The following is a 26,259-nucleotide window of genomic DNA, read 5'->3' as shown; positions in this document are numbered from 1 at the left end:
GCTGGCAAAAATTAATTATATTCTGAAAACGTTTCTTCAAATATTTACTGCTAGTAATGAAATGATTTTATAAACGTTCAAATGGGACTTACTTTTTACAATAATGTTACAACTAGCATTGCGCAAACATACCTTCAGTAGTCTTGAGTTTCGCAAAGAAAATAATTCAATAATATTAGTTCCTCTTATGACAATAGTTAGCTGACGTCTCTGTACATCCGTTTATAATCTCTTGTAAATCATAGCTGGTGGCTGGCAGGCACACCGCTCCTCTCAACCTCTCGCTTCAGACCTGCTACCGACTCGCTTCACTTCTCGCTTGCTACTGACTTCCTACGAACGCTAAAGTGCGGTCTCTCCTGCCAACAACGCTTTCTGGTGCAGACAATCCCTGCTACCAAAATCATATCAATTTGCGGTCTCTCTTGGCAACAATACTTTGGTGCAGACATTCCCTGCTACCACAATTATTTCCAACATGACAAATATTAATTATTCCTACTTCATCCTATAAATAAAATATAAACATCTTTCATAAATTCTGGTTTGACAATAGACAATAGAAATATACAACTCTTACACAAGGCATGGTTGAACGAGCCGTGTACCTCCTGGAATGACTGGAACTGATCGGGTGTCGGACCCCTCCGTCTAATAGGCGCTCCCGATGCATGGTTGAGCGGGTTTAGTGACGTCTCTGAACAGTCAAAGGGACTGCGTCTGTGATACAGTATCCACAGTGAACGTCTATCGTCAGGAGTTCTGGGAACCGGTGTGATGCAAACCTTATTTTGATGTGTACGTAACAATAAATATTACAGAACACACTTTCATTAAACTAATAACAAATTCATCAAAACATATTAGAAGACGCGAAGGACAAAACAAAATTGTGTGCAGCGAGACACGAAGTAGCGTCAGAGCAGCCAATATCCTACACTTCTACGACTCTGCTCAATGCGTTGTGCCAACTACGTCTAGTCCGTGGCCATACTTTGCATCTCTCCGTCTCCTGAAAGAGTTAATAATATATTTTTTTATTAATTGAAAGCTTTAATCGTCGATACGTTATTAACAGACATTTAATTATAACAAATTGTACCCAGAACATAGCGTTTCTTATTGACGTAAGGCGGGTGCCGGGTTGAGATTCATTGGGAGAGTCCTTAGAAAATGTAGTCCATCAACAAAGGAGGTGGCTTACAAAACACTCGTTCGACCTACACTTGAGTATTGCTCATCAGTGTGGGATCTGTACCAGGTCAGGTTGACAGAGGAGATAGGGAAGATCCAAAGCAGAACGGCGCGTTTTGTCACAGGGTTATTTGGTAAGCGTGATAGCGTTACGGAGATGTTTAGCAAACTCAAGTGGCAGACTTTGCAAGAGAGGCGCTCTGCGTCGCGGTGTAGCTTGCTGTCCAGGTTTCGAGAGGGGCGTTTCTGGATGAGGTATCGAATATATTGCTTCCCCCTACTTATACCTCCCGAGGAGATCACGGATGTAAAATTAGAGAGATTCGAGAGCGCACGGAGGCTTTACGGCAGTCGTTCTTCCCTCGAACCATACGCGACTGGAACAGGAAAGGGAGGTAATGACATTGGCACGTAAAGTGCCCTCCGCCAGACATCGTTGGGTGGCTTGCGGAGTATAAATGTAGATGTAGAAGCTCAGTGTGCTATTGGCTTGAGACGACATACTTTCGTAGTACGCAAGTTACAATAATTATTTAATCACAAATATGCCATTTCCTGTTATTTTATTGCAATAAATCGTACAATTAACTACGGAATTTTCGATAGATCCTCACTTCCCTGATGCTTAGAAATGCCAGGGTGTTTGCAAAAGAGCGTGCAAAAATTCTACAGGACGTAGAGGATGCTCCACTGAACAATTTGAGGTAGGGAACCTAGGGACGGGGAAGGCAGCTTATGGAGATAATAGGAATAAGATCACATTACTATGTAGTTCCATATTGAGTTACAGTTAACTGCAAATACCATCACTGACACAATGAACGTACCATTTGTACTGTATCTTACAAAATGTGCTGAAACTGACGACCATCAACCTCAATGCAAGCGTGACATCGGCGAACAAGATTCTGATGCATCCTGACAAATATTCCTGGCGTGTTTCGAATCACATCAGAGACTGCTACAATTCTGGCAACTAATTCCATCTCCGTATCCACTTGGGTCTCATCCACAAGTGACTTTAGATATCCCCATGGCAAATAATGAAGGGGATTCAGATCAGGTTATCTCGCAGGCCATGGAAGATAACCTCCCCGTGCAAACCGGCGACCACGAAATAGAGCTCTGAGAAGCTTGAGAACATCCACATGGAAGTGGTCGTCATGTTGTATCCATATCCTCGAACGAACAGGCCAGGGTACGTTCTCCAATAACTCAGGTAGAACTCTTTGCATCAATCTCAAGTACAGGCGGCCATTAGGCCGGCCAGGTAGAAGGTATAAACCAGTGATATTGTCGCCTACAATTCCTGCCCAGATATTCACAGCAAAGCGCACCTGATGGTGTGACACAGCTATAGCGTGAGGGTTTTCCTCCTCCCGCACTCCCCTCCTGCTATTCGAAATACCATCACGATCAAATGTGGACTTGCCAGTAAACAGCTCGGTTTGGAGGAAATCTGGCCGATCAATCCACTGTCGGAGCAACCACTGACGCAATGCCACCCCTTGATACATGATACAAAGCCAGTCACAAGCATTGCACGGGCTCGTTGTGGGTGCTATGGGTGTAATTGTTGTTCGTGGAGTACAGAGTGATTCAAAAAGAATACCACAACTTTAAAAATGTGTATTTAATGAAAGAAACATAATATAACCTGTTATACATCATTACAAAGAGTATTTAAAAAGGTTTTTTTTTCACTCAAAAACAAGTTCAGAGATGTTCAGTATGGCCCCCTCCAGACACACGAGCAATATCAACCCGATACTCCAACTCGTTCCACACTCTCTGTAGCATATCAGGCGTAACAGTTTGGATAGCTGCTGTTTTTTCTCGTTTCAAATCATCAATGGTGGCTAGGAGAGGTGGCCGAAACACCATATCCTTAACATACCCCCATAAGAAAAAATCGCAGGGGGTAAGATCAGGGCTTCTTGGAGGCCAGTGATGAAGTGCTCTGTCACGGGCTGCCTGGCGGCCGATCCATCGCCTCGGGTAGTTGACGTTCAGGTTTCATAACTAACCTTTTTCGTAGGACTCTCCATACAGTTGATTGTGGAATTTGCAGCTCTCTGCTAGCTCTGCGAGTCGATTTTCCTGGGCTGCGAACAAATACTTGCTGGATGCGTGCTACATTTTCATCACTCGTTCTCGGCCGTCCAGAACTTTTCCCTTTGCACAAACACCCATTCTCTGTAAACTGTTTATACCAACGTTTAATACACCACCTATCAGGAGGTTTAACACCATACTTCGTTCGAAATGCACGCTGAACAACTGTCGTCGATTCACTTCTGCCATACTCAATAACACAAAAAGCTTTCTGTTGAGCGGTCGCCATCTTAGCATCAACTGACGCTGACGCCTAGTCAACAGCACCTCAAGCGAACAAACGTACAACTAAATGAAACTTTATAGCTCCCTTAATTCGCCGACAGATAGTGCTTAGCTCTGCCTTTTGTCGTTGCAGAGTTTTAAATTCCTAAAGTTGTGGTATTCTTTTTGAATCACCCTGTATTCGCCACACATTAGACTCTGCAGCGCGCATTTCACGTGCAATCCGACGAGTACTTACACAGAGTAAAAGTATTTAAACCGACACATTCTGGGAGGTTGTAGGGACATCAAAACAAATATTTTTCCCTGATGTCATTTTTTCCTTTGAGGAGTATTTAAACCAGTAGAGAAAGATTTCTCTGGCGGCAAATCAGTTAAACCAACAAACACTTTTTCCATTTTTTTTATCACCAAGAGACAACAGGTTAACACAACCCAGTTTCAATTACAGTAGATTTTCAAAAATGACTCCATTGACACGTAAACAAAGGTTACACCTTCGGATCATGTTCTGTCTGACACGGGCAAAAACCCCATGAGTATCCTGAATTGTTCCTGCTGCTGCTACTATCCGGACAACCAGATCGTCTTCTGATGCAACAGAAGTTGCAGAAACAAGGTTGCGCATCTCTCCCCACACAAAAAAGTCCAGAGGGGACATATCTGGGGATCGAGCAGGCCACGGTACAGGACCACCCCTGCTAATCCACGTTTCTGGGAACCGTCGGTCCAAGAATCGACGCACACGACGGCTGAAATGTGCCGGCGCCCCGTCATGTTGGAACCACATGCGTTGTCTTGTAGGGAGCGGGACGTCTTCCAGAAATTCTGGCAATGCTCTGGCGAGAAAATTGTAATAATGCCTGCCATTTAATGGCCTAGGTAGCAGATAATGCCCAATTAAACAGTCCCCAGCAACACCGACCCACACATTAACGAAGAACCGAACTTGATGAGCGCTAGTAACTGTGGCATGTGGGTTATCCCTACTCCAAAGATGCGAATTGTGAATGTGAAGACTCCATCACACCCGAACGTTGCTTCATCGGTAAACAACACAGAGGATGGAAATGTGGGATGCATTTCACACTGTTCCAGATACCACTGCGAAAACTGTGCTCTGGGTGGATAGTTAACTGGTTCCAGGTTGTGGGCACGCTGTAAGCGAAATGGACGTATCAATTGCTCTCGAAGGACTGTTCCTACATTCGTCTGATTCGTCCCCATGTTACGTGTAATTTTACGAATGCTGATTGAAGGCTCCCGCTCCACATGTTGCAAGGCAGCTTCCTCAAATTGCAGCGTTCTTACCGTGCGACGGCGTCCCTGTCCAGGTAATCTGCTAAATGAACCGGTCTCACGCGGACGTTGGTACACAGCAGCAAAGGTCGTATGGTGCGGGATACGGCGATTAGGATATTGGTGTTGATAACCCCGCTGTGCAGCTCGTCCGTTGTAGTGTGCTACGTAGTACCCACCAACCGTATCAGTGTACTCACTCCAGGTGTGTCGCTCCACTAGTAAACAGAGACAATGCACTACTACACTGGTGGACAGCAGTTGCCTACAACTGAAGATCGCAGTACTCCCTCTAACAACTGAAGATCGTAATACGACCTCTAAGAACTAAAGAGCGTAATACTACCTCCACCGGTTTAATAATCCTTATAGGAAAAAATGACATTAGGGAAAAATATTTGATTTGATGTCCCCTACAACCTCCCAGAGTTTGTCGGTTTAAATACTTTTCACCCTGTAGAGGGGTCCGCTGCAACACGTTCCACCACCTCCTCTTCAAAATTGGGTGTGCGAGTGATCCTCATGTTGCGGGGTCCCTCGTTTATTCTTTCCAATGAACCAGTCTCCCGCATTGCTCGATTGAGAGAAATAAACACTCATCGTGACGGATGATGCCTGTTATGAAATCGTTCCCTGTGCAGCCTTTCAGCAGCGAAAGCATTGCAACGTACTTCCCCATATGCACGGTGCATGTCAGTTAGTCTACGAAACTGCACCGGTTCTGCTCAGTCGTATTGTGCTGTACGTCTCTGAACAGTAGAGTAATGAATGTACACACTGTTATATCCTAGCCAGTAATGCCACCCGAGCCCGCTGCCAAAAAGGTTGGCAGCATAAAAGTCCGGACGCCGTCCGCATAAGCAGCGCCAGCGAGACAGGAAATCGCCGCAAGTCTGCGCGCGCCACCGCTGGCTTCTGGTTTCTTAAGCGCTGGAGTCGCGAGCGCTAGGACAGTTCTGTATTCGCCGCTCAGTTGTATACTCGCCACCGAATTGTGTACTTGCTAGTCAGTTGTGTGTTCATCGCAGCAGAGTTGTTGTTTGTCGTCAGCCGACGCTGACCTAGCCGCTCCGACTCGAACTAGACAGATTTCTGTAGACACGGAGTTCACTACTGTGTTTCTGTATCTTCGTTAATAAAGATAAGTACCGACTTTTATTTAATCAGAGTGTTTGGGTTTTCATCTTTCTGTTCACTGTTCCAGCGGACCGGTCGGCCCGCTATTAAAAGTGTGGCGGTGACTTCGTAAGCCGTTTCTACAGCGAATTGCTTGTCGCTACGAACGCCGCCACAAAACTGGCGACGAGGGCTTCCGAACTCGTGTGCAGGGCTGGTTCAACTTGTTTCTGGTTATACTAATTATAGCGATACAATTTTGGGGGCTGGTTTAATTTGTGTTCACTATGTCTGCCGAATTACAACAGTTGATCTTGTTACAGAGTCAGCAAATACAAAGTCTGGTGGAATCAATCGCCAAACAAGCGGCTAATCCTCCAACACAAAAGGAACAAGCACAGGCAGCACCACCTTTCCGTGCTTTTGATGCATCAAGAAAAGAATGGCGAGAATATTTCGCGCAGTTGCAGGCGCACATGACAGTCTACAAAATCACGGGTACTGAGCGGCAGCTTTATTTAATTTCCACTGCAGGCGTGGAAGTCTATCGACTACTTTGTCAGTTGTTCCCGGAATCCAAGCCAGAAGCTTTAGACTATGACGTTGTTGTTAACAAGCTTGCTGAGTATTTCGAGTCGCGAGTTCATGTGGCAGCAGCCAGATTCAAGTTCTTCAGATTGAAGAAACTGCCACATCAATCTAATAAGCAGTGGTTAACAGATTTACAGGGCCTCACCCGTCAGTGCCGATTTAATTGTGTGTGTGGAGCTTCCTACAGTGATGTCATGTTACGAGACGCTATTACTCAAAACATTGCAGATTCTCGTATTCGTGCTGCTATCTTAAAGTTGCCTGACCCGTCATTAGAGACTGTGATGAACATCATTGAAGCCCAAGATACTTTTGACTATGCTGAGTGTGAGTTAGATCAGCCATGTATTTCTCAAATTGCCTGTGCTAAGCAAGTTATGTCACGCCCGCGGCCCCACCGGCAGAGTCAGACTGTAAACACTAGCCGGCCGCGTCATGTTAAACACATTCGTCAGCCGCGTGTGCAAAATGATAGAGTTAAGTCTTGCCCTAAGTGTGTTCTTGCTCATCCTCGTGAACGTTGCCCGTTGAGAAACGCGGTTTGTCACTTTTGTCAAAGGAAAGGACACATCCAGACTGTTTGTTTGCGTAAACGCAAGAACAATTCTAGTGCTGCCCAGCCCATGGATATTCATGTTCTTCAAAGCCAGCCCGCCCAGAAGGTCGCGTTTAAAGACTCTTCCACGGTTCGTGTGGGTAATAAACTTGTTCGCAATAAGCCACCCACCCAGCCCTCTGCTATGCGACCCAGGCGTAATTCAAACGCTGTAAAAAGTAATGTACAGACTGCAAGTGAAGCGGGAGTTGTTCCACCCGCCCAACCCACGAGTTGTCGTAAGCAGCGAACACGCGCTAAACGCGCTGATTTTGTGTCTTCCGCCTCCACTGCACCGATCCAGAGACAGTGTAATAAACTATTTGTGAAGCTACGCATCCAGGATAAGACCTTCAATTTTCAATTAGACACTGGTGCGTCTGTGACTCTCATAAATAGTGCTACGTATGCGGCTATCGGCCGCCCTAAACTTTCAGCGGCAAAACATTCTTTGGCTACTTATAGCGGAGAACAAATTCCTGTGTTAGGTGTATGTAGCGTGCCAGCCACATTCCGTGGCAATACAAAAACAGTTTCATTCACAGTGCTCCGCGCTACAGACAGTGTAAACATTTTCGGATTAGACTGTTTTGACTTGTTTGGCCTGTCTATCCAAGACAATGTGTTGCAAATTAATTCTGTTGTTGTTCCTCAAGACAGCATAACCGATTTGTGTAAACAATACAGTGACATATTTAAAGACGAACTAGGTTGTGCTGCGAACTTTACCGCTCATATTACGTTAAAAGATAATGCTCAGCCTCGATTTTTTCGTGCTCGTCCAGTGCCTCACGCCCTCCGGGCACCTGTAGCAGATGAACTTCGTCGTTGGCAAAACAACGGTGTTATTCAACCCGTTTCAGCGAGCCAGTGGGCTTCTCCCTTAGTTATTATAAAGAAACCGTCTGGCAAGTTACGTTTGTGTGCTGATTTTAAGTCGACAGTTAATCCTCAGAATGTCATTGATTCTTTTCCTTTGCCTAGACCGGACGAGCTGATGGATAAGTTAGGGGCAGCTCGTTTCTTTTCCAAAATTGATCTCCGTGAAGCATATTTGCAATTGCCCCTCGACGAGCAATCACAACAGTATTTTGTCATAAACACGTCGTTGGGGTTGTTCCGTTTTCTGCGTTTGCCTTTTGGTCGTGCGTCAGCTCCAGCTGTTTTTCAGCGTTTTTTGTCACAACTTCTGGCTAATGTGCCGTCGTGTTGCAACTATTTAGACGATATTGTTGTGTCCGGTCGGACGCCTGCTGAACATTTCCGTAATTTGGAGTGTTTGTTTACAGTGTTGTCTCAGGCAGGCCTACGTTGCAACATCGATAAATGTTCATTTTTCCTTACGGAGATGGAGTATCTGGGACATGTTATTAATGCTCAAGGCATTCATCCCTCCTAGTCACATTTAGCAGCTATTCGTGATTTGCCCGCCCCTCGCAATCTGCATGAATTGCAAGCAGTTCTTGGCAAATTGACATATTATATTAGGTTTATACCTACTGCATCACAGATTGCTGCACCGTTGCATCGTCTCCGCCGTAAGAATGTTCCGTTTGTGTGGTCAGCTGATTGCCTATCAGCCTTTCAGCAGCTTAAAGAGGCTTTATTGAATGATCGTTGTCTGGTCCATTACGACCCTAACAAGCCTCTGGTGTTAGCTTGTGATGCCTCTTCTTTCGGCCTCGGTGCTGTGTTGTCTCACCGAGTCGGTAACACCGAACGTCCTATTGCGTTCGCATCTAAATTGCTAAACAAAGCTCAGTGTAATTATAGCCAATTGGACAAGGAAGCGTTGGCTATTGTGTTCGGTGTCACAAAATTCCATCACTACCTCTATGGTATACCATTCTATTTAGTAACAGATCACAAGCCCCTGACGTCACTGTTTCATCCGTCTAAACCAGTTCCTCAGCGGACAGCTCAGAGACTACAACGTTGGGCTCTTTTGTTATCACAATACCAGTATGAGATACTGTATCGCCCTACAGCTCAGCATGCAAACGCTGACGCGCTTTCTAGATTGCCGATTGCTGCGGATGATGTCTTCGATTCCTCTGACGACTCTTGCCATCAGATTGACGCCGATGAGCATAAATCCCTCCGGGATTTTCCGATTGATTATCGTCAGGTGGCACGTGAGACAGCTACGGATCCTCATCTGAGTTTACTATTACGTTTTGTTCAACGTGGTTGGCCGTCCAAGGCAAAGGTCATATCGGATCCTGTGGTTCGTCGCTATTATCCGCAACGTCATCTGTTGTCTGTTTCGCACGGAGTTTTGCTGTTACGCACCGAGAATGACCAGCTTCGTGTAGTGGTTCCCCAAGTACTCCAATCCAAGGTCCTCGACTTGTTGCATCAAGGTCATTCGGGAGTGGTCCGCACGAAGCAGCTTGCCCGCCGTCATTGTACATGGATCGGCATTGATAAGCAGATTACGCAGATGTCTACAGATTGTTCGACGTGTGCCGAACACCAAGCTGCTCCGCCTCAACGCTGTTTTGAGTGGGCACGCCCTGCCGGTCCCTGGCAGCGAGTACATATTGATTTCGCTGGTCCATATTGGAATTCTCGTTGGCTCATCGTGATAGATGCATTTAGTAATTTTCCGTTTGTTGTGCCCATGCAGTCTACAACGTCTGCACAAACTATACAGGCGTTGACTTCCATTTTTTGTATTGAGGGTCTTCCAAAAGTTTTAGTGTCTGACAATGGTCCACAATTTACCTCTGCTGAATTTGAAAGTTTTTGTTCTGCCAATGGCATTCGCCATGTTCTTACTCCGCCGTTCCACCCTCAATCGAATGGTGCAGCGGAACGTTTTGTACGCACATTCAAGGATCATATGGACCGCCTTCGTGCTACGCACTCTCGTCGGCAGGCCCTCATCACGTTCCTGTCGTCGTACCGGACCACGCCACGCGACGGCCCTTCGCCTGCGGGGCTTCTCCATGGCCGTCGTCATCGCACCCTACTACGGTTGTTGCACCCCCCGGATCGACCCACCGCTTCTGAGCATCGCACGCGTTTTCAGCGCAACGACGCCGTTTTTTTCAGAGTTTATCACGGTCGCCGTCGTTGGGAACGAGGTACCGTGATACGTGTCCAGGGTCGCGGTTTTTATACTGTTCAAGGTGCTACTGGGGTGCACAGGAGGCATCAGAACCAGTTGCGCCGCGCTGGCCGCCCGGATTCTGCCGCTCGTTCTTTGTCCACAGATTTGGTCCGCGGCGGGTTCCAGCCGCGCCTTCCGACTTCGCTGCCGCCCCCAGGGCAGCAGCAGCAGCCGTCGCCGCTACCACGCCGACAGCCCGTCCCGTTGATGCCTCCCGCGCAGCTTCATCCGGGAGCGCCCCAGGTGGTCGCTCCGGCGCCTGCGGTCCCTCTTCAGTCGCCACCGCCTTCTGAGCTGATGGACGTCGACCCCTCAGCCGGGCCGCCTTCCCAAGCGGTGGCTGTGCAGCCTGTCCTGCAGCCGCTTTCCTTGGGCACCCCCAAGGAGTCTGACACCGCAGCGCCTTGTCCGGCGCCCACTCAGCAGCCGTCGACGCAGCGTCCGGAGACGCTGCCTCTCTTCGTGGGTCCCGACGCCCCGCCGCGTCCAGTACCAGAAGCTGCGCCCGTGGTCACAGGCGTGCACCCTGACCTCGGTTTTCAGTCGGTGTTTCCCGAGGCCCCGCGCAGCCAATGCTGGGGTGCGGACCGGGGACTGCCACCGACAACAGTCTCCGCCCCGGTCTCGTCCGCTACGCCTGCGGCCAGACCCCTCCCCCGCCGTCGACGCTCGCCACGTCATTATTCAACGACGGTGCGGCGATTTGGGGGGGAGGAGTGTTATATCCTAGCCAGTAATGCCACCCGAGCCCGCTGCCAAAAAGGTTGGCAGCATAAAAGTCCGGACGCCGTCCGCATAAGCAGCGCCAGCGAGACAGGAAATCGCCGCAAGTCTGCGCGCGCCACCGCTGGCTTCTGGTTTCTTAAGCGCTGGAGTCGCGAGCGCTAGGACAGTTCTGTATTCGCCGCTCAGTTGTATACTCGCCACCGAATTGTGTACTTGCTAGTCAGTTGTGTGTTCATCGCAGCAGAGTTGTTGTTTGTCGTCAGCCGACGCTGACCTAGCCGCTCCGACTCGAACTAGACAGATTTCTGTAGACACGGAGTTCACTACTGTGTTTCTGTATCTTCGTTAATAAAGATAAGTACCGACTTTTATTTAATCAGAGTGTTTGGGTTTTCATCTTTCTGTTCACTGTTCCAGCGGACCGGTCGGCCCGCTATTAAAAGTGTGGCGGTGACTTCGTAAGCCGTTTCTACAGCGAATTGCTTGTCGCTACGAACGCCGCCACAAAACACACGATACAACAGAGCCACCTTAAGGGCAAGCAAAGTAAACAAAACTTGTATTTTTGTTTTCCTTTATTGAATTTCGATTCCCCCCGAAGGGGGCGGGCTGGCAGCAGTTTGGTATGCCGCTCTTCAGCCTACACACTTTGTTTGAATAAGATGAAGAGAATAAGTAATAAAAACAGGCGATAAGATCGGAGACTTAAATAGTAACACGGATAAAAATTGTGGAGCTTAAAACAGAGAAGAAAGGGGTGACGGTGCTACTAAAATACATACGAAGCAGACAGGTAAAATAATAGACAGGCAATTTAAAAAAACAGGGCGACAGTCTGGTTTCTGTTCTCAAAAGACATAAAAGGCACACCCAGCGACAGCATGGTTTCTGTTCGCAACAACACTGAACTTTCACTGGAACACTGTACTAAAAGTTAGCAAATGTGACATACCACAGCCGAGAGCAGGCGGGGGAAAGTGGACAGATGATGGAAAAGTAAAAAAGGGTGGGAAGGAGAGGAAAAACGAAGGGGGGAGGGGGGAAGGAGCCGATGGAGGATGAGGACCCATAAGATGGGTGGGGGGTGCCGGGCAGACGCGACAGGGAGTGGGGAAGGCAGAGGAGGGGGATACAAAAGGACTTGGGGGGGAGAAGGGAGGTAGGGAGAGGTTAGGTGGGGAGAAACAGAGGATGGATGGGGGGAAGAGGGAGCCCAGGGAATGGACGGAGGAAAGGAGGGGGGGAGGATCAGAGTTGAGAGGAAGGATAAATGGAGGGAGAGAGGGCATCATCCGGGAGGGGGAGTTGATGGAAGCCACCTTGAGAAAGGAGATGTAGGGTGTAGAGATGGAGGGTAGGGGGCACACAACAGTGAAGGTGTGGCAGGGGACAGGGATGGGAGAGGAGCAACCAGGGCGTGAGGGGGATCAAGGCGGCGGGAGGTGTAGAGTATGCGGATATGTTCGAGGAACAGGAGCAGATGGGGGAAAGGAATGAGGTCATAGAGGATCCGTGTGGGGGCAAAACTTGTATCGTGACTTCCTACTAGTAAGGCTCATCATCCTTGTTTCCTTGCTGGAAATAAAGAATGTACATGTAAATAAACAGGAAGGTATGTGTAAACTTGTACTCATGTTGGCTGTAAATAAGCTTGAAAACAGTAATGATAGACAAAGCAGTAGCAATTTTATTTTCATATCTTCTTAAGCTGGTTTCTCCCAGGTTCCCTACCTCAAATTCTTCAGTGGAGCATTCTTTATGTGCTGTTACATTTTTGTACGCTCTTACGGAAACATTCTGGGTATGGGCTTCAGCTGGAAGCCAATATGGCGGCCGCCGACTCCTTACTGAAGAGAGATGGCGCTCATGTGACGTAGGCGACGTTCTTCCATCTCAATGGTCAACGTTTAAACGAACGTTCAGAGTATCAGTCCTGCTAGATATTGCTCTGGGCGCTCGGAAAGACTCGCCAACGTGCCTTTCCGACGCTATGAAGGCACCGTCGACGTTCAACGTTCGAATGCTAGTTCCGTGAGCCGACGGCTGAAAACCCACCGACTAACCGCTGGCCATTCGCTTCTCGCCGTGACTATGCAGCCGCACAGACATACACTTCCTAATATCGATTCACAGTTTCCTTCACTTTGCAATCGAACACAAGGCCGTTACAATATTAGCGAAAATTGCAGACGGGTGAGACGGTGGACATATCGTTAAGGTTTGATGAAGAAAGTAATGAATCTACAGCTTATCCCTCGGGAACCCCTAATAATACATACAAACCAGGAATAGTAAAAGCTGTGCGAAACGCCGTTATAGAGGAGTCCAGTTTGTTTTGGCAGCTAAACTGTTGACATGGTGCCCCTATCTCGCGCAACAGTTCTGTGTGCCTATTGTTACTATATATTAATATTTTTTGATTGTATCTTTACCTTTCTTTTCGTTTCAGCTTCTGGGCGATTTGATGTTCACCTACCACGCTGTTCGTGCGGCCAAACTTCACAGCCTGAAGTCCGAGGCTCCCGCCTACTTCTTTGTCTGCCATCACATAAGTGAACAAGTTCTTCAGGGGCCGATGGGAGAGTTCTTGAAAAATATGCAGAAGAAATACGATGGTACTGTTTTTTATGTACTAATTCTAGAAGTGATTTTTTTCTGCACACAAAACCTCTTTCATTTTGATGTTACTACGTATAAGTGGTATTCATTACATATTTTTTTCTGAAATGCAAAATTAGTATTAGAACACTGACATAATGATGGGAGTGGAAATCACAGACTATAATAACATATCACCTATGCATTTAATTCGTTACGCTGTGTGAAGCTCATTAGAGCCCATTCTTCTATTAGTTATGTCTCCCTTGAGGGAGACTGAATTATTACCTGAACCGGATATTTACTAACTTATAAACGAAATCTGATACACTAGATGAAAGTCCATGTGACAATGAGAAATGAAATTGACATTTACTTATTTAAGTCCAAATTATATTGAAGAAGAAACGTACAGAATAAAAAGAAATAAAGAATTTGAAATGTATAGGCCTACCGACATATATTCGGATACGCATGTTAAAAAAATGAATGCAACCAGATCAAGTAGACAGGTTGAGGAACTCTGTAAAACGCGCAGTAAACTGTACTTTCAATCAGTAAATTGGATCGTTGCCGTAAAGAAAGACCTGACTGAAGCAAAAGTAACACAAGTTGATATTCCACATGAAAAAATTGTTACATAGAAAATTCACTACCTGGCAGTTGCCTGGCAGAAAAAAAATTGAAAAACTCGGCCAAATGATTTGTGGAATAATTTTTCAAAATAAAATAAATTAGACGAACATTTGTCGCACATCATTAGCTGTGGTTGATTTCGAGCGTCATTCAAAGGTGTATCAAACGTTTCTGTAACCTCTTTCATGTTTTACTTTTAGACAGATCGTTTCACAAAACATTTGGCCAATATCATTTCAACACAAGTTGATATGCCACAAAAAAAATGTTACATAGAAAATTCACTACCTGGCAGTTGGCCGGCATAAAAGAAATTTAAAAACTCGGCCAAATGTTTTGTGGAATAATTTTTCAAAATAAAATAAATTAGAGGAACATATGTCGCAATCACTAGCTGTAGTTGATTTCAAGCGTCATTCAAAGGTGTTTCAAACGTTTCTCTAACCTCTTTTATGCTTTACTTTTAAGCAGATCGTTTCACAAAACATTTGGCCAATATAATTTCAATTCTTTTTATTTTAATTTTTCTGGATTTACTACTTGACTCGAAGGAAACAACTTTAATTGTTAAATACCGCACCAATGTAACTTTCTGTGCACAAAATATCTAGGCCTCGGAAAAATTAAACTGACACCTCATTTGCGTGCCTAGTGTCTGCTGTTCCCGGAACATTCTAAATTTAGTACCTCATTCGAAGGAAGCATTTCTGACAGTTCAATATCCGCAAAATAGCTAGGTCCTGAGTGGCAATAACTTCATTGAGTGATATTTAAGAAGTCTTGTTTCCGCTCCGCTCAAACATTTGACCAATAACCAAAAGCCAGAGATGACCGGACACCTGTGCCTGACTAGCGGAATAGATGGCATTCTGAAAGAGTGAAAGTTGTAGGGGGCGCAAAGGAAGGCTTAAGAAAAACCGGGAAATGACGCTTGTTGTGCATCACGGGGTCCAGCAGGGCCCAGGGGTGTACAATAACGATTACAACCGAAGAAGGAAAGCCGCTGAATGCCTGATGTTGTTCTCGTTTTTTCAGGCGCTGTGCACGGAGCGGGCTTCGGCTACACCGTCTTTGTGGAAACTTTTGGTGACGCTCCGCAGCCAGGATCATTCGAAGGCAAACTGACTGACCAGCTGTCGCGCCTCTGGACCAGCTTCGCGAAAACAGGGTGCGTACCGGAAGGAGCGGGAAATGCACGGGGCGACGAGGCTATGGGTGTTCTGGTTGTGTACGAAGTACCACTGGGCTGTGCCCGTCTGACTTCGGAATGCCCTAGGGCAGGGCTTCCCAACCTCTTCAGCTGGCGGACCCCTTCTTCACTCGAAAATCCATGGCGGTCCCCTAGTCAGTCAAGAGTACAGTAACTTCAAATTTCAGAGCGAAACCCATGGGAACTGAAAGCTTCTTAATGCAGGTGCCATGTTCCCAAAACCCCTCCCCCCCCCCCCCCAAGTATCAATAGTCTTTGGTTTAGAGATGAATGAAAACAACTTGAAATTAACGATCCAATTTGAATTGCCACTGTATCCTGACACTTACTAGTGGATTTACTCCCTTTGTTGAACACACTATAGCCTGATTAAAATTACTTGGTAATTGAAATTTCACACAATGGAGCTTTCTTCCTCCAAGAGCAATCAACGTCACGTCCAAACTCTTCGCTGTTGACAAGCTGTTGCTTATGGTCTGTTCACTTCCACTATTTGGCACTGTTGTGTAAGGAACATGCATATTTCGTGACAGTCGTGTGTGTGTGTGTGTGTGTGTGTGTGTGTGTGTGGGTGTGTGTGTGTGTGTGTGTGTGTGTGTGTGTGTGCGTGTGTGTGTGGTTTTTCGTCAAATCCGAAGAAAGATGTACAAATGTATGCAAAGGCTTCCTTTGGTCGTCCTCCCTCCTCATTATTTCAACTGGAAACTTCCCTTGTTGTGAAGGCGATGAAAAAACTGCAGCCTTCTTCAATGATACTGACTTCAGCCACTGATCCATGTTAGAAGTCATAAACTGGTCAAAAGTCGACTAATGAAACAGGTAGTGCACTGACAAGGCAAGTTTAACATTTAATGATGCCTGGGGCCGCCTACGTGCCAGCGAGCGCTGTGATTGGTCTACAAAGCTCGCTCCGCGCATGCGTTAAAGGTTTCGGCACATCTAGCGCCGTGAGCCGGCTCACAAACTACCCCCGTATTGTTGCTAAACAGGCGATCAGAGAAGCCGCATTCACCGGCACTAAACTGTGTATGCGTTCTCACTTAAGAACCGCAAAGGCTGCTTGGGATACGACCTGAAGTAAAAGTACGCATGTTTTTCACACGAAAAAAAAAAATAGTGATGAATTTGATTTTCACATTTTAATTCAATAATTTTACTCATTATTTTACATGATTTGGTGAAAGGTGGCCGCGGACCCCCTAGAAAGAGCCGGCGGACCACAGGCTGGGAAACCCTGCCCTAGGGGCTTACGTGAAGCTGAGGGATTGGGACTGTGTGCGTGTTTTCTGTGTGTAATCTTGAGTTTGGTGCTTTATGCATGTGTAACTGGCCTCTAAAGAGGTTAATTTTGGGTGTTTGTGGGAAGCTTCTGGTGATTCGTTTCCAAAGTTTAGTATGAGAAAGTGGGGCGAAGTTTATGTTGTTTCGTAAAAGTATGTGGATTTTTCTTGAATAAGTGTCTACATGGTGGATTGGCCTAGGAAGTCTCTTATGCGTGTGTTGGGGACCTATCTGATAGCACCTGAGATGACACGGAAAACTTTGTTCTGAAGACGTTGCAGTCGGGATAGTGCTTCGTCTGACGCCTTAGACCATACCTCCGAGCTGTTACGCCGTCGTCAAGGTAGCTCCTGCGGGCCGGCTACACATCTAACACGACACAGGACCGAGGTTGCCTGTGCTCAAAGGGGTAATCAATGGTAAACATTGGCTGTTTTGGAAACAGACATTCCGCGTACTACTTCCTGCAGAGGGAGATCGAGATGGCCTGCAGCAAGTATTACTACACCAACATCTGATTGGCTGGCCAATAGTATTTAAAGGCTAGAACCAGCACCGGACGTCAATTCACGCCGAATACCGGCCTCAAGGACGTCTCCACTGAAGACTGCGTCTTCGCCATCGGAATAGGACTTGGAATTAAGTGTATGTGTGTTTCCACGGACTCTTGTGGGAGAATTAGCAGTTATCTTTTGTTGCCTCTAGTAGGAAATTATTACTGGCTTTGTGATTGTCACTTTTCGTTGTTATTCAGTCATTTCCATGTAGACGCACGTTGTGTTGTAAATTTACAGTTACAAGTGGCGACGAGGATGGGATCCACTTGTGTTGTAACTGAAAATTCGGAAGTTTTTACAACACAACTTTTATTTACGTGAGCCTACATGGAAATGACTGAATAACAACGAAAAGTCACAATCACAAAGCCAGTAAGAATTTCCTACTAGAGACAACAAAAGATAATTTCTAAGTTTCCCACAAGAGTCCGTGGAAACACACATACATTTAATTCCAAGTCCTATTCCGATGGCGAAGACGTAGTCTTCAGTGGAGACGTCCTTGAGGCCGGTATTCAGCGTGAACTGGTCCGGTGCTGGTTCTAGCCTTTAAATAGTATTGGCCAGCCAATCAGATGTTGGTGTAGTAATACTTGCTGCAGGCCATCTCCCTCTGCAGGAAGTACACTACTGGCCATTAAAATTTCTACACGAAGAAAAAATGGAGATGATAAACGGGTATTCATTGGACAAATATATTATATTAGAACTGACATGTGATTACATTTTCACGCAATTTGGGTGAATAGTTGCTGAGAAGTCAGTACCCAGAACAACCACCTCTGCCCGTAATAACGGCCTTGATACGCTTGGGCATTGAGCAAACAGAGCTTGAATGGCGTGTACAGGTACAGCTGCCCATGCAACTTCAACACGATACCACAGATCATCAAGAGTAGTGACTGGCGTATTCTTACAAGCCAGTTGATCGGCCACCATTGACCAGACGTTTTCAGTTGGTGAGAGATCTGGAGAATATGCTGGCCTGGGAAGCAGACGAACATTTTCTGTATCCAGAAAGGCCTGTACAGGACCTGCAACATACGGACGTGCATTATCCTGCTGAAATGTAGGGTTTTGCAGGGATCGAATGAAGCGTAGAGCCACGGGTCGTAACACATCTGAAATGTAACGTCCACTGTTCAAAGTGCCGTCAATGCGAACAAGAGGTGACAGAGACGTGTAACCAATGGCATCCCATACCATCACATCGGGTGATACGCCAGTATGGCGATGACAAATCCACGCTTCCAATGTGCGTTCACTGCGATGTCGCCAAACACGGATGCGACCATCATGATGCTGTAAACAGAACCTGGATTCATCCGAAAAAATGACGTTTTGTTATTCGTGCACCCAGGTTCGTCGTTGAGTACACCATCACAGGTGCTCCTATCTCTGATGCAGCGTCAAGGGTAGCCGCAGCCGAGGTCTCCGAGCTGATAGTCCATGCTGTTGCAAACGTCGTCGAATTGTTCGTGCCCTTGGTTGTTGTCTTGCAAACGCCCCTATCTGTTGACTCAGGGATCGTGACGTGGCTGCACGATACCATACAGCCATGCGGATAAGATGCCTGTCATCTCGACTGCTAGTGACACGAGGTGGTTGTTATCCAGCACGGCGTTCCGTATTACCCTTCTGAACCCAGCGATTCCATATTCTGTCATTCGATCTCTACCAACGCGAGCAGCAATGTCGCTATACGATAAACCGCAATCGCGATAGGCTACAATCCGACCTTTATCAAAGTCGGAAACGTGATGATATTCATTTCTCCTCCTTACACAAGGCATCACAACAAAGTTTCACCTGACAACGCCGGTAAACTGCTGTTTATGTATGAGAAATCGGTTGGAAACTTTCCTCATGTCAGCAAGTTCTAGGTGTCGCCACCGGCGCCAGCCTTGTGTGAATGCTCTGAAAAACTTATAATTTGCATATCACAGAATCATCTTCCTGCCGGCTGAATGTCGCGTCTGTAGCACGTCATATTAGTGGTGTAGCAATTTTAATGGCCAGTAGTGTAGTACGCGGAATGTCTGTTTCCAACACAGCCGATGTTTACCATCGCTTACGCTTTTGGGCATAGGCAACCTCGGTCCTGTGTCGTGTTAAATGTGTTGCCGGCCCGCAGGGGCTACCTTGGCGACGGTGTAACACGAGCTATACAGGATGACTGGAAGTATGAGCTGGCACAGCCATCCAGTGCACGGGGCAGGAAACGTGGAACTGGTCCTTGAGGTATGAAAGCTTCTGACAGGTCTTATGTGACTCATTCTGCCCACCATGGCTTACTCTGCTGTGTTATTATCTACATCTCAATGTAACACTAACGCCCTACAAATAATAGTATATTCCGGGCTATTATGCCGTGTTCTAAGGGACTTCGCTTCAATATCCGACGTTTCGTCCCCATCTGCGAAGGACAATTTCAAGGGGAACGCTACTGCGAGCCAGGGTGTGAATCGGACATTCGACAAATCTACGATCTCCCTTGAAAATGCCTTCCGCAGATGGGGACGAAACGTCGAGTATTGAAGCGAAGTCCCTTAGAACACGGCATAATAGCCCGGAATATTTTGCTAATTGTGACAATTCCGGCCGTGGAAGTTTACATTTTACACTAATGTCTTAAGTCTTCAATTATTTGTTGCAAATAGGGGTTTGCTACTTGGGAAGTACAATCAGAGATGAGAACAAAAGTGTAATGGATATTAAAAATGAGATTCACAATAATGTTTACCAGGAGCATTTGGTTCAAATGGCTCTGAGCACTTAACATCTGAGGTCATCAGTCCCCTAGGACTTAGAACTACTTAAACCTAACTAACCTAAGTACATCACACAAATCCATGCCCGAGGCAGCATTCGAACCTGCGACCGTAGCGGTCGTCCGGTTTCAGACTGAAGCGCCTAGAACCGCTCGGCCACATCGGCCGGCGGAGCATCTGGAACTATAGTTGTGGAGAGTGGATTCTGGGGGGGACAAGACAAGAAACAAATCAGAAGCAATATAGATGTGGAGATGGAGAAGAGCAGAAAAACGTCCTCGACTGAAACAAAATCTAATGAATAAATATCAAAATCAGTTAAACAGAAAAGACATTGATTAGGTAACATGATACAACGAGGAGGCCTACATTATTTGTAGGTCTAATTCGGCATAAGTGCTTCATACAGAAGAGACTTGACAGGAAAAACTCGGGTGCAAAATCAAGAGACATACCAGAACATCCATATTACAATGTTCTGTATCGGTGGAGCGAACTGCAGCAACTGCATCAAAACGGAATTTTAAGTTCTGTTCCTATAATTGCATACAATAATAATAAATTAAAGATACTATGCCTTTCTGAAAGAGCACTATTTTTTGTTTAATGCCCAAACATTTTTCATCAGCCTTATGGCGTCTTCAACAGGTTCATTTTTTTTCTTTTATTGTTTATGAGATATACGCTTACAATATTAAAATAGTTTCTTTTTAGTAGCCTTCTGGGTTATTCATTTTCATTTTCATTTTAGAGTAGCACATGTACCCTGTGTCCTCTATTATTTGTTGAATGTATTCAAATCTTACTCTCCGCTGCATGTTTTGCCCTCTAAGTTCCCTCTCGTACCATACAGGTCTTGGCTTGTCACAACAGATGTCTTAACATCCTGTCCTTTCTTCTTGTCAGTGTTTTCTTCGCCGATTCTGTGGCAAACCTTCTTATTCCTCATCTTATCAGTCCACCTAATTTTCAACATTCTTCTGTATTACCATACCTCAAACGCTTAGATTCCCTTCTGTCATGGTTTTCCCATTGTCCGTGATTCACTACCGTACAATGTTGTGCACCAGAAGTATATTCTCATTTTTTCCTGAAATTAATGCCTGTCTTTGGTACCAGTAGACTTCTGTTGGCCAGGAATGGCCCATTTTGCTTCTGTTAGTCCACATTTTAAATCCTCCTTGCTTCGTTCATAATGGGCAATTTTGCTTCCAAGGTTGTTGAATTCCTTCATATCGTCTACTTCGTAACCATGAGTTTTGCTTCTACAGTTTTCGCTGTTTTCATTTCCGCGACCTTGACTTTTTTCTAGTATGCTCTCAATCCATATTCTGTACTCATTAGACTGTTGATTCCATCCAACACATGCTGCAGTTCTTCTCCACACTCACTAACGATGGCAACGTCATCAGAAAATCTTATCATTAATATCGTTTCACCATCAATGTTAATACCGCTCTTGAACCTTCCTTTTATTTCCGCCACTGCTTTTTCAATGTACACTAGGCATCAAGACTACATCTCTTACACCCTTTTTAAACAGAGCACTTCTTTCTTGGTTTTCCAGTCTTGTTTCTCTTCGTTCTTGTAGATGTTGTACATTACCCGTCTTTCCCTATAGCTTACCCCTATTTTTCTCAGAATTTCGAACAGATGGCATAATAGGTCGACGAATGCTACGAGCGTTTCTTGGGTTTTCTTCAGCCTTGCTTCCAATATCAAGTGCAATGCGAGAACTGCCTCTCTGGTGCCCTTGTCGCTACTAAAACCAAACTGATCGTCATCTAGGAGATCCTCAGTTTTCTTTTCGACTGATCTACATATTGTTCGTGTCACCAGTTTGGACGAATGAGCTGTTAAACTGATTGTGCGACAGTTTTCGCACTTACCTGCCCTTGCTACCTTCGGAATTGTGTGGATGATACTTTGCGAAAGTCTGATGGTACGTCGCCAGCCACACAGACTTTACATACCAACTTGAATAGACGTTCGGTTGCCACTTGCCACATTTTTTTACAAATTCCGATGGGATGTTATCTACCCCTTTTGCCTTACTTGATCTCAGGTCTTCCGGAACTCTCTTCCGTTGTGACTCTAATCGAGGATCACCTACATCATCGACATTCGTCCCAGTTTCCTCTTCGATCACGTCATCAGACAAGTATACGTCATCTTTTCTTACTATACCGCCTCCTCTTATGATCCTTGAACAGAATATTCGCTATTAGCATCTGAAATTTATTGTAGAACTCCTGTTAATCTTTCTCATGTCTCATTCCTGCTGCCAAGCCCATATTCCCCGCAAACCTTTCTTCTGTCACTTACGTATGTTAGCTATATGTAAGCATCAAATTTTCTTGTTGTCTAGATTAAATACGTACTGCACCTTTTGTTTACATTTTGTGTGCCCTGTTACCGCCAACACACAGCAGGTTCAAGTCCATATTACTGTCATGTGCAACAGACACATTTTAGGGCAACGCCTGAATTGAAAATTTTGTTTAGAATATAACCACTAAACTGCGTATTCTTGTTAAAATAGTGGCACAAGCTTCATTCGGAAGCTTATCATTGATGTAGTTGACCTGTCCTGAGTTGTACGTGGCTATTTTTTGCCTGCTAAATGCATTGTTTTCGTCATTTTTATGTTTAGTGAGGTTTTGATCTGGAAAAAAGGGCCAAATGAAATCAGTAATCAAAAAATATTATCCGAAACTCTAGGCAAAATATCAGATAACACACAATAAACTCTGACAGATTCTAAATAAACCACATCTGAGCAAATTCAAATTTCTCAGTCCCCAATCGAAAACAAAACAGCGAAAGAAACGACTGTCAAGAGCGTACCTGAAATGTAGATGTGAAGTGAAAAATACTTGTAGGCACAGTTGAGGGATCGCCGCCCACTCGTCGTTTATTGGGTGCCTGAAGGATGCCGCGCTCTCGGAATGCTAGACAGTCTAACAATACCACCACTTGTAAGGTAGGTTACAAATCAGATTAATAATGTTGCTCAGGCAGCATATGTTCACTTTATAGGGCAACAACAAATTTATTGACTGTGGATGGTATCGTCAGAATGGAAATAATGAAGTCACTGTAAAAAAGTCATTAATTTCCCACGTAGATTTCGTCGAAGTTGTTATGGCTCATCTTGTTGATTCTAGGGTGATTCCATTTTGACTGCTAGAAGATCCAGATCTATATTTTAGCAATATTTGAAGACCTAACAAATGCGTTTTTCAGGAAATTCTTAATGATCAAACAATGCCAGATCAGAACAATGGTATGGTAGAAATAATTTTTGACTTGGTGTTCACGATCCACATTTTTATTAAACTTGTTGTAAGTTCACATATACTTCTTCTTAATTGTCACATCATCGAGAAAACAGTTTTGTATCAAAAAAATGGTTCAAATGGCTCTGAGCACTATGCGACTTAGCTTCTGAGGGCATCAGTCGCCTAGAACTTAGAACTAATTAAACCTAACTAACCTAAGGACATCACACACATCCATGCCCGAGGCAGGATTCGAACCTGCGACCGTAGCGGTCGTTCGGCTACAGACTGCAGCGCCTAGAACAGCACAGCCACTCCGGCCGGCTTTGTGTCAATCTTCACATATTTAATTTCCACTTTAACTAAACACAAGACTTGACTGTTCTATTACAAAGCGAAATAACAACTTAATTTCTGCAAAGTGAAACAAAGACTGCTCTGTGCGCATTCGCGCCAAAACAGTTACAAATAAGTCAAAGATTATGACAGTCTCACAGAAATGAATACACACAAGAACCATATCACTGTAATATATCGATACATCGGAGTACCTATACATTAATAAAACGAAATGTGAATAGTGTAACAAAAATATGTCTGTTACTTCGCAGAAAAGTAGTACGATATTGCTGGTATCGAGAACTGGGGTTGGAGTGCCGTAATGGTCACGTAAATAAAGAACCATTACAACAGCAATTCAAGGAAATAACATTAATAATTTCATTACAACAAAGAAGTTTGACAATAATTAACTTTGAATTCACAACGGTGTCGCAAGTGATGCGCGACATGCAGACAGTCAATGTCTTTTGCTATATACTATGTTCCATGTAAGCAATTGTTATGGATCACACGTCACTGCTGTCGTAGAGCTCTCCCAGTACTGTGCTAACACTGTCTGTCTGAGGCTGCTAGGAACGGCGCTTATATTCTCTTCGGCTAGAAGCCGCTCCTGTTATGGTGTGGTCCTTGTCAGTGGGCTATTGGCTGATGTCTCACCACCTCCTTTGCTCTTGCGATCTCCGTCTTCGTGCCGGCGCTTGTCGAGACGCCGGAAAAATCCTACCCCCGCCCCCCCCCTCCCCCCCAAAGCGACTGGCCGTCGTCGCATAGGGAGTGCGACCACGGCGGGGGAGGCAAGATTGTGGACGCATCGAAGGGCCGGACACTGTGGCTGCAGAGGACGTCAAGCTTCCGGCCATACCCCGCCATCCGGCCTGCGCTCTGACGGAAAAGTCCCCCAGAAAACTACCGGAAGGGTACAGTGTGTTAACTGTAAGACGGCAGAGTTGTGATGGGAGTGCGGGGAGAGGAGGAAGCAAGCATTGGCTGGCGGGGGGGGGGGGGGGGCGGAGAGGAGCCGTTGGGGCAAGGGGGGGGGGGGTGACAAGGCACGCCTACGCCTACCAGTTGCAGTGCTGGCACTACAAATTGCGCGTCATGCTTACACGAAAGCAGACGAAAGGCTTGGAAGTAAAACTCGCTTTAAATGTTGTTCGTTAACGAAACTGAAACCGTCATGTACTATGCGCTCACAAACCATTCATCCGATTGCAAAGTACTGTAATATGAATGTGCTTCGAAATAATACAGTAACCAGTGGTGTTTCCATACAAAGCAATACGGTAGCAAGGAAAAATGAAATATAAGGTAATTCGGACGAAATAGGGGGCTCCTTCAAAGTGATTGCGAACAAAATATCTGAAATGGAAACTCACCTTTTCTTGCCAGGCGTTTGTGGTGATACGCCAGGAAGATTTTTGGAAAACTGTTTGAATCTTCCAATGCTACACATGCTTTGTCCTGTGTATGTAGCAGCTCTCACTGAAGATTTGTAAATGGGGTGAAGCAATTTTTTCTGCTCCCTTTCCCTTTCGCAGCATTCAATCACACGCAATATAATTTTGCGAGCATCGCTACGTAATACTGGTTCCCTTCTAACCGTAGGCCTGCCGGTAGGGGTTGTTGGCGACTCCCGAGATGGGCCAGCAACTGCCTCTTCACTCATTTTGATAATGTTCACCACAACTGCACAATAAAAACACGCAGAACAGTACAGCGCTAAACAATAACGAAGCAGACGACAATGGCTACCTTGTACAACAGTCAGCTACGTAATGTTGGCAGCAGTCGAAACTGCGTGCCTACCGAAGCCTCCAGACGTTTACCGACTTCTACCGATTCAGGACCAGGGAGAGGTCTGCCATCTAAATGTTTACACACTGTACCCGTCCACCTCCTGCTGCCATGGACCAGACGAAGAAGGCGGCGACTGCTGCGGTGTGGGCGGGTCCAGCACCATCGGTAGGACGAGAGGAGGCGAAGGCTCCGTCTCCGTGGGGTCGTCCCGCAGTGTCGTGATGACACCCTCTGGCGGCTGCTGCTGCCGCGCTGTCCTCTAGACCCGTGAATCTGGGGGAAGAGACACTGAAAGATCACCGTGTACATGACAGAGGCGAAGCTGATTTTGATGGCGGCGCTGCGAGCCATCTGGATCTGAAAGAAGATACATGCAAGAGCAGAGTAGACGGACAATCTCGCCTCGCGCCCCTAACAATCCTGTAAAAGACAATATGACGCGGCGCGAAGCGATACTTGCGGCCTTCCTTCGGCGCCGGATGCTGAGGAGGGTGGAGCAGGTGGAAGAGTGCCCGATGGCGGCGGCCGTGAAGAAGTTCCACCGGCGACGCTCCGTCTCGCGGGTGCGAACGATATGAGGCGAGAAACATCTGCAAGGGTTGATCCCTGGTGTGTGCGGAACGACATTGGGCCATTGCTGCTTCAATATTCTGACAAAACGTTCCGCTTCGCCGTTTGACTTTCTACATCTACATTTATACTCCGCAAGCCACCCAACGGTGTGTGGCGGAGGGCACTTTACGTGTTCGTTTGTGTGGCCATTTTGTCCGTAGATTCTGTACAATTCCTGAGGGTATTGTTGTTCCGTCG

The 26,259-nt window shown here is 45.9% G+C and overlaps 1 protein-coding gene across 1 annotated transcript in view; it reads left to right on the top strand.

Annotated features, from left to right (window-relative positions):
• LOC124551156 (esterase FE4-like) overlaps positions 1-26,259 on the top strand; it is a 195,472-nt gene that overhangs the window by 164,605 nt on the left and 4,608 nt on the right. The window contains exons 8-9 of the mRNA XM_047126123.1: positions 13,426-13,591; positions 15,246-15,378. Coding sequence (XP_046982079.1) covers positions 13,426-13,591; positions 15,246-15,378 — 299 coding nt within the window. The remainder of the gene's footprint in view (positions 1-13,425; positions 13,592-15,245; positions 15,379-26,259) is intronic.

Source organism: Schistocerca americana, chromosome 9 (assembly GCF_021461395.2).
Source record: "Schistocerca americana isolate TAMUIC-IGC-003095 chromosome 9, iqSchAmer2.1, whole genome shotgun sequence".
In the NCBI taxonomy this organism is placed as follows: domain Eukaryota; kingdom Metazoa; phylum Arthropoda; class Insecta; order Orthoptera; family Acrididae; genus Schistocerca; species Schistocerca americana.
This window is presented reverse-complemented; position numbering and strand designations above follow the sequence as displayed.